Source organism: Mus caroli, unplaced genomic scaffold (assembly GCF_978045245.1).
Source record: "Mus caroli unplaced genomic scaffold, Mus_caroli_1 scaffold_17, whole genome shotgun sequence".
Classification (NCBI taxonomy): Eukaryota; Metazoa; Chordata; class Mammalia; order Rodentia; family Muridae; genus Mus; species Mus caroli.
The window spans coordinates 3915080-3925000 of NW_028227272.1; the positions used below are offsets into that span (position 1 = coordinate 3915080).

The 9921-nt window shown below is 42.7% G+C and overlaps 1 protein-coding gene across 30 annotated transcripts in view; it reads left to right on the forward strand.

Annotated features, from left to right (window-relative positions):
* Rbfox1 (RNA binding fox-1 homolog 1) overlaps positions 1-9921 on the forward strand; it is a 2110633-nt gene that overhangs the window by 2053532 nt on the left and 47180 nt on the right. For 21 of the 30 annotated variants that reach the window (XM_085832308.1, XM_085832312.1, XM_085832309.1 and 18 more), the window contains one exon: positions 9126-9165. The exons of the other annotated variants lie outside the window; for them this stretch is intronic. In XM_085832308.1, the coding sequence (XP_085688434.1) occupies positions 9126-9165 (40 nt within the window). The remainder of the gene's footprint in view (positions 1-9125; positions 9166-9921) is intronic. 30 annotated transcript variants of the gene reach the window in all.

Below are 9921 nucleotides of genomic sequence, written 5' to 3' on the forward strand. Positions count from 1 at the left end.
CCATTATGAGCCCATTTCCTACATGTGTTGTGGAAGGCACTGGGTGGGAGCAGAAGCAGGTAAGTAATCATCTGGGTTTATACTACTACGGAGGAAAGATTCACAAGCCATAAATGCTAAATAGCACATTTATACCACTTTGTTCTGTCTGAAAAATCATCATCTTGGTACATGGTAATTGTAGCATTTCTGTATTATACCCCTAGTCAGTATCTCCCTACTATATTGAACAGGAAAAAATTAAAGTAAAATTATATGGCCTATCCTCCCATGAACAATTTATAAAAACCTCAACATAACACACCTGCTATAAAACTGAAATTTACTAACTTATAATGAATGTGCTCTTTGCCTGGAATAACCATGCATAACTAATGAATGCCACGTTCACCAGGGAGACACAGGCACTTCCAAATGGTACACAACATGTTCATGGCTGCTTTGAAAGGGATGAAAGTGTAATGCTTCAGGAGTCCTCCTGACTACACTGGCTGCAGGGGTGGCTTGTACGTTCCAGCTTCCACAAAAGCACCATTGGTCTATGTAGAGGACACAGCAAAGAATAAATAATTGCATGTGCTAAGAAAGAGGTATTCGGGTTTAACTGGGCTGGGAGAAGAGCTTATGGCCGAGATTCTGGAGTCAGAAGTTAAAACTGAATTATCAGTGTCAGAAGCCTGGGCAATAGCTCACTGAGGTAGATCAATTGCTTTGCCAGCATGAAGACGTTTGAATCTAATGCCATGTAAAAGCTAGGCATGTATAAGCATTCTGTGGGCCCAGCATTGAGAGCCTGGAGGTAGGCTGACTCTGGGAGCTCACTAGCCAGCAAGACTAACACAAACGAGCAAGCTTCTGTTTCAGTGAGAGCCAGTATCAACATAGTACATTAGAGGGTTACAGAAGATGCACAGGACCTGCACTGCCCTCCATGCACATAGAGACACATTCATACACACACACACACACACACACACACACACATCACACACACACACACACACACATCACACACACCACACTCACACACACACACACATACACAGAGCACATACACATACACACACACTATAAGTATTTCTCAATATGGGGCAGAATGCTATGTCAAGAATCTATAAGACCCAAAGTACTAGTGAGCGATGGAAATTTATTTAGCTACCGATATTTTACTGATTATAGATAGCTAGAACTCATTTGCATGGAGTTGAAGGGGTAAAACCACAATCCAAGAGGAAAGTTTCCCTTTTTCCTCTGGGTTCATTGACTTAGATTACAAGGAAGGCAGCCCATCTTTTGGAGCAAACAGAGTGGTACCCGGAACATAGATTTCACAGAGGAGCGAGGTACCCAATCCTGAGTTGAGTAGAAGCAATAAGCAAAGATACTGCAGATCTGCCTGTTACCTGGGTCTGCCATATCCATGAGAAGCTGGTCCAAAAACCATAGACTCCCAAAGCTTCTGTCTCAAAAGTCCATTTGAAAAAGGTTGCTAAGTTTATCTGACACCTTTACTCCAGCTCCTTTCGGCCCAGTGCCTCACACTTGGCAGTAGCCACATCTTATGTTCTGTTGTATGCTATCTGTACCATATTCACAGGAGTTCCTATGGATGGGATTTGGACCCCATATGCAAGGTAATGATCCTTATTGACATGATAGATGGTAGGTAGAGGGCTGTTTACCAGAGGAGCATCCTTAGCCAAGCAAGGGTGTTCAGACAAGGCACCCCAGAAGAGAAGACATGGATAACAAGATTATGGCTATCTCTCTCCAGACTTCCATATTAAGATCTTGTCCTGGAGGTACCCATACAGTCAGCCATCTCCATGTTTCTAAGACATGTTTTCACAAAACATATTTATTGAGGAAGAATTTTTTTCTTAATGTCACCAAATGGACATACATTTATCTATAAACTCCTAATCATGCAATATCCAATAAGAGTTTATGTTGCTAGTATTTCTAGCCCCAAAGGTGTTCTGTATTCTAGATCCACATGGGACTTCTATATTTTTTCTCTTTGATAGAAAACAACACACACACATACTCACATGTGACATATAACAGACTTCATGGCTACCTCTGTGGACCTTAGGGTAGTCTGTGGAGATATACAACATTGACATGAGCATCCAAGGAAAACTCATTAAAGACACTTTTATCTGTATCCATTTTTCCCCTCCTAGCAGTTAAACTACATAGATTATGAAGAAGTCCTATCTTGTTTTCTCTGGCATACCTAAATAAAATTCTTTGAAAATATCAATATATGATCATCACTCCTAGAGCAATACTTCTGCCCACAGACAATAAAGGAATCATAGGAATATGCAGAAAACCCTAAAAGCAGCCAGCCACTCACTATCAGCTGCCAACAGTAAAGGAATCTGACTCCAGAGAGTGAATGCATAGTAAATACAGTATTTTACCACCTGGAAAGCTCCAAGCAGATTCACAGTTTCCTTGATAGGAGAATAAAACATGTACCTGGCTCCATAGGGTTGATGAAGGATGAAATAGGAAGAGTCATACAAGGTTATGGCTCAGTAAGGCCCATGCTAGGGCATGATTACTGGGACTGCAGCTAATCTTGTTGAGGTCAATGTGACTATTGACATTTTTGTAAGTTGCCCATGCTCCCCTCTCATTGCCCCCCTTTTCTTGATTGGTATACAGGTTGATCTTACATTTCCGCCTTCATATATACTTTCCCTCTTTGCTAGGGAGCTCCTCCAATTCACAAGCCCCATACTGTCCCTTAAGCACAGCATTGACAGAGATACACCAATAGTTTATGTATTACATAGTACCTCAGTTAGTAGACTGTCTCCACAAGTCCAATGGATGAGTGTTTTTCTGTTTCTTATTTCCTTTACTGAAGTTTTGATAGAGAAGACACAATGTCTATCATCCAGTGAGTCATATTCATGAAAAGTTATTCACCTGGGAGTTGGCATTCAACGGCGCTTATAGGCTGGAAATATAGGTAGAATCAGATACACATTCACAAGACTGAGCCCAGCATCCCATGCAGCACACAGAAGTTAGTCCCATTCCTTGAGCAGCAGCAGAGACCTTGCTTCACTACACATAAGTAGTTACTAAGTAGATTCTTATGAAGTGTGTACTATATATGTTGTATATTGATCCAGCATGCTACCCTTAAGAAGCATTGTAGCTACATCATAGATCTAAGCCTACACATTGAGCATTGGCTATGGGGCCTTAGTCTTTGTTCTTTGCTACCTATAACATTTACTTTCCTTGTTGCCACTACAAAATATCAGACAAAAGGAACTTAAGGAAGAAGGAATGCTTTATAATGGCTCCCCATTTATGGGTGCAGTCTTCCACTGTAGGAAAGGCATGATAACAGGAGCTTGAGGCAGCTGATCACATTGAATGTTCAATCAGGAACAGAGAATGTTGAATACTTGTGGCCAGTCTTTTTCCCTTTCAGTTCAGTCTGAGAACCCAGGAGCATGACTGCCCACAGTTAAGTGGTTCCACCAACAACAGTTAACCCAATGTAGATCCTTCCACATAGACATAAGATTTGTCTCAAGGCAATTCTACATTCTGTCAAGCTGATAATCTGTTGACCATCTATTTGCCACTGCGGTCTTTGATTAAGACACTCTCTACACATCCTCAAGTAACCTAGTAGGACACTTGTACATATAACTTCTAGAGGTCCCTAGAAAAGTGCTTTAGGGAAAATTCTATCACCATGAAAATGATCAGACAGTATCCCAAGGGCAAGCCTCTTAAAGTTGCTCTCTATAAGATTAAACCCTGAGACCAAACAATCACTGGTCCATGAATAGCAAGTAATGAGCCCCCAACATCCAACATAATTCAATTCAATGGTCATCAGGAAGATACTGGCTCAGAGGCTCAGGGGTCTGTGCCAGACACTAAAAAGTATCCACGGAGCCTTCCACCTCCCATGTGGGAACAATAGTCAACCCACCTCTGGTCCCGTGTTCCACATTGCCTCCAGTGAGGGCATGAGTTCCACAGATGCTTTTGGTAATCTGATTAAAAATATGCATTTTCCCTGGGGAAATGTACAGATACAAACACATACACAGTTCTATACAAATTTCGGTGTGTGCATGGAGCCACCTGATAACCATTCAGAACAGTTACATTTGAGCATATTCAGAAATGTAATTTATTTCCCAGGTGGAAGGGTCAGTAGGAAAGAGAGGTTTTAAATGCTTTTTCTACAAAAATACATTTTTGGTTGGTATATATTCCACTACACAAACAGATTGCTTAGTTTGGGGCACATCCTGCCTTTATTCCTTCCTTGTTCTTTTCCCTTCTTTTTCTTCTTATAAGGTAAACTAATTTGCTCTAGTGCAATCATCCCTTGCTAGCCTGTGTCCAAATATTTAACTACCACTATTACTTTCTTAAGAAAATGAGATGTGCATTTGCATCATGTTCTAGCAAAAGCATTTTGCAGTCCTGGAGTGATTGACAAGCAACACAATTACCTTTGCATGGCTAGACAGACCGTTTCTGCATTAAAAATAGGGCCACATCTGCTCAGTGCATGGCAGCAACTCCTGTCTGCAGCGTGGGAACCGCTGGGTATCTAAAGCTGCATCTTCCACACTGGTACATCTCCACCTCCTTTCCCTATATATGTATCTGATATTTTAAGTACACCTGCTTGCTGGGGCTTTAAGAAAGCACTGGGAGAAATTCCTGGAAAGGCCAATAGGACTCTGTAAGGCCTCCCCCACACTCAGCGATGCCCCAACACTAGCACCTTAGGGGCTGGAATATCATTCAGTTTGCAGAATGCTTGCCTAGCATGCACAAAGCCCCTAGACTTGACCACTATCACTGAAAAGCCTGACATAGCAGTGTACACATGTTTTCTAAGCATTTGGGAAACTGAAGCAAAAAGCACAGAAGTTTAAGATTGTGTTTGATTACATTGTGAGTTCAAAGCCAGCCTGGGCTACGTGAGACCCTGAGAGGTGGGGAGAGAGAATGGGATCCTAAAGGGTCTGAGCTTCAGTTTTCTCCTCCATGTAATTAAAGATAACACCTGGAACATGTCACTGGCTGCACAGTGACTCCCTTCTTCTTAAACTACAAGCAGGGACATCACCCATTTCTTGAAAGAAATAAAATGCTTTAGCCAGGTACCCCAGTCAGATCTATTGAACCAAGACCTCTGGACTAGGCATAGGGCCCAGCCATCCGTGTTTCAGTTAGTCCTCCAGGTGAGTCCCAGGCATATTCAAGTTCAATGACCACTGCCTGCCTGCTGTGTCATTAAGACTTTGGCCATGGAACCAGAAGACAAGGGCTAGGATATGTATTAGCTTAGTCGATCTGTTAGTGTTAGGAATGGAGGCATTACCCATGGAAGTGACACAGTGGGTAATGAGCACAGGATCCTTTGATAGGGCCTGTCCCAGAATAACCAAGCTGCTAACATTACTGATGCTTGTGTTGTGAGTAATATTTCAGAGAAAGCAGCATTTTTGTAAAACTGGCAGCCCATTCCAGTGGATGTGTTTGCCTCTGATAGTGAGATGAGGCTGGCTATGTCAGCTCATGGCTTCCCAAGGTTGTTAACATGATGGTAGATAGCCCACTGTCTCCCTTGTGCCTGCAAAATGTACGTGGTACAAGTGAGGAAGCTGGAACTCTTGATCTAAAAGGGCCATCTTCTAAAAGACTGTGAGGACCGAAAGCTACTAAGTACGCCCTTCCTCTGGGCCCTCCAAAGAGCCAGACTCCTCCCAACTATAGTTCCTTGCACTTGCTAGTCCCTTGGCCTGCCTGCTAGTTCCAGTGCCTTTGTTCCTCCCTTCTGCAGCAAGGACTGTAGCTGGAACTATAGCTTGATCCATGGCTGTAGCTGCTCTTTCTCCTCTGAAGACTCTAGATCTTTAGAGGTCAGTAGAGGGAGAGACCCATTCACGATGCTCCAGAGTAGTGGTTGGGGCAAAGGAAGCTTTCCAGTGCAGAAAGACAAGGCTTGCATCCTTTTCCTTGTGCTTATGTGAGGGAGCTTTCCCACAGTCTCCCTTTAATTCCATGTCTCAAAATTTGGATGTCAGAAGTCTCAGAATAACTTTCCGTAGCTGTGGTGGGCTACAAACCATGGCAACTGGGTTATTTTTCAGAGCAAAGACTCCCTGAAGGCAAACATCACAAAGCGTTCTTCCTGGCTTCTGGGAGCTTTTGATACAGATGGATGCAAATGTCTGGCATGATATCAGTCCCTGTGCACAACCGCTCCTTATGGAGAGAGCAACAGCCATTTTCCCTGTAAGAGCCAAATCTTGGATACCTCACATGACTCTCCATCCCTGCTCAGTGCTATGTCCCACTGAGCCTTCAAGGCCTATATTTAACTTTTCTCCCTATTATCCACAAAATACCACAAACCTTGTCTATTCTATAGTCATTTAGGAAAATGCAAGACTTCCTGTATTTAAATCCCTACTAGTTTTTAAAAAAGCATTAGTATTCATCCACACCTCTTTTGTCTTATGTACTGGTAGGATTCAGGATTATTTTTTCAATTTTATCTCTTCCTTCTTCCAATACTATTAACCATTACAGCTAAATGCAGAAACCAGACACAAACCTCAGACTGCAGGCTCTCAACAATAATAAAATAGAAAGATAGGGTCTCACCAAGTAGTTCACTTTAGCCTAATACTAATGATGCTTCTGACTCCCAAGAGGAAACATTTTAAGTATCCATCATGACTGTTCTTTGACCAGTAATTAAATTCTACCTGGAATTGACAAAGAATGACCCTCTGTCTTCTACTCCTCTTTAGGATCTGGGTGTCGTCCTCTGAACCAAGAGGTATTACACCTTGTCTGGGCATGAAGTAAGGTGTTATAGTTTAAATGGGGTACAATGTATGAGAATTCTTTGGCTTCAATTTCTGTGGCCAAACAAAGGCTAGACACAAATGCTTTTTCTATGAGGTAGAAGCTAATGAGCAGCCTAGATGGACAGGAGTCTGACACACTGATGGTAGGACCCACAGGGAAGACATATAACTCTTTTTCAGGTAGCCATTGGGTCACAGTTGTGGAATTTATTGCCTCAGTGCTAAGCATATTGGTAGTCACTTAGAAAGCATTACTTGACCAAATCCAACATATGTTTGCACATGTGTGTCCCAGCTTACAAAGTGTAAACCAAACTCAGGTGTCTTAGTAACCACTCTGGCTGCAGAGCCGTTTGCCAGGGAAGCTGCACTTTGATCCAGTTTTCTATGTTTTTGCACCTTGCCTGGAACTCAAGTGGTGAGCTATCTGCTTTTGGATGAGGATATTGGGGTAAAAGAGGTACTATGAAAAGAGGAATGACGGCATGAGAACATGTCACAGATGTGATCTTGCTGCGGCTCTGCTCGAGTCTCTGCTTTGGGGCCCTGTGTTTCTATCTGTTGCTTTCCTGCTTTTCATCAGATCTGTCCTAAGGCCGTTGGTAGAAGCTGACCTTGCCTTCTGACCTCACAGCAAATGCCTTTTTACATTGCTAATGGCAAAGCCTAGCTCAGGACCTTACACACCTCTGCCTGCCTTTTGGATTAGAGGTGAGCACTGCTTGACAAGTGATCTTGTGAACTGTAGCCCTTCAGGATCAAATCCAAACAACATCTGAAATCCATTCCTACCAACCTCCTTAATGTGTGAAATCCCTGCCATGCTTTAAGCATAATAGTATTGGGGGCTAACCAATCACCTCTGAAAGGACTCTGGGAAAGAAGTGTATTCCCATGTTCTCCAGCAAGCCAGTGTCACTGCTGTGCGTGAGTGTGTGTGCTTAGGTGATAAAATGCACTCTCCCTTGGCTTAAAATGCTTGGCTTTTCTGCGTGCTCATTCTGCTCCTGAGACCCTTTCCCATCAAAGCTGTGCTTCTATTAGGGCCCTGGCTTGACTTAACAATGGGTTCACTGGTCCTTTGCCAGCATCATAAGTCATCCAGCAACTTCATGGGAAGATGCTACGGGAGGTAGCTGATGATGACAATCCTATAAAAACAACAGTTCAGAAAGAACAGCATTTGCCCTTGGGTATCGTGCAATTCTCTCAGAAGTTCAAGTACATCTAGGATGCAGACGGCCTCTGTAAACCCACTCAGATACTTAAGAAATAGAATGGAGTCTTATGGTAACATAGCATTGAGCTTCCTGGCCTTGATATTGCAAGAGACTTGGAGAAGTCCAAGATCGCCTCTTGCCCCCTGAAAATGGCTTCTTTCTGGGCTGCTGATTCTACAGAAACATGCAGAGCTCCTACCAAGTTAGGCTTCGTCCATCATAAGGTAGAACTTTGCCTCAGTCTGAATATGATCTTTCTGAATACTTACAAATATATATATGCAACCCCCACTCATGAATACATAAGGGCTTCATGCATACCAACACATATATACTCCCATATATTTGTACATATAAAAATACATGTATTCTGCACATATGTATATCTACATATCTAGACACATATATACATTTATAGTTTTCTGCTACATTGACAATAAAAGTCTCACAGAACTGCTACAGATAACACTGCAGTATGAAATAATTACAGAGCAAAATGCCTGGCACCATCTGGGATAGTTGAGGGTTCCCCAAGGCCATTCAGTTCTAGCCTATCCTGAGAGTGCTTCACTCCTAGGCTCTGCCCTTGCAAGCCCATTCTGGAACAAATGCTGTGTTTTATGTTTGCTGAGGGAGGGATCTGTGGTTTGATTCCAAATTTTAAAATTGTCAAGATACTGTGTATCTGTGTAGGCCACTTGAAAATACACAGGAGCCCTCTTTGCCTTTCTAAGTTGTACAATGCACCTCCCTCTGAGAGTAGGAAGCTCATTTTGGTGCCCAAGCCAAAACTCTCTGACTCTGGTCCACCGTGAAACCCAGACTCCATGGAACCCCAGCAGGAAGATCTCGATTTGATGGACAGCTGTTGTCTCCAACCTCCTTAATCAGTTTGAAACTCTCCTCAGTTCCTGTGTTTCGGATCATGAGACCAGACTGACCTGGCCCGTGTGGGGTTGGTGCGTCTGCATGGGGAAATGCACTAACCCGAATGTTTCTCTTTGTGTGTGCACCTCTACAGTGTTGTTTACCAGGATGGATTTTATGGTGCAGACATTTATGTAAGTATTCATTAACGTGCATGCCGTCCTCCTTACCTCCAGGAGTCATTCTTTATACAAGTTTGCTCTGAACTCGATGGGTCAAATTTCCTCTTCTGGGTCAAAAGGAAATTCTCATCATGTCTCTCAAGGTAGAAGGGCTGTTGCTCCTGAGCTCAAAGGACTCGGGACTTAATCTTTGAGTTAATGATTTGGACTTGATCAACTTTGGAGTAGATGAACATAACTGCACCCATTTTGAAAAGATGTGCTTTGCCCCCCTCTAGTGCCAAATTAAAAACTCCACCCACAGTGACATTTACTCTAAAGTTCTCAGTGTGCTCTGTGTGTTTTCTGTTGGATATTCACAACAGCAGCTGGTAGTTACCAGCTGCAGAGAACCGAAAGGTATTTTCATGGCTGACAGTTTTTTATGCTTTCCTTACAAATGCAATTATTTATCAACAGTGCTGGGAACAATCCAGTCCTATCTTTTTTTCTGAATACAGCAATAAAGAGCTAATTCTGCCACCACAACACGTGTGACCTGGAGGATTAGGCCCCTCTCTAGCCATTTATTCTATTTATTTCTCTAAACAGTTCCTTGATCTAGTAGTATTTGCCAATTAGTCCCATTTCATGAAACTGCTCTTTATGAGGATGTGTCTCATCTTCAGAACCAGGATGAACTCTCCTTACACAGAGAAGCCACATCCTGATGCTCCCATGATGCCACACTAGTGTGATGGAAATAGATATAGAACTGAGTTTAGACTA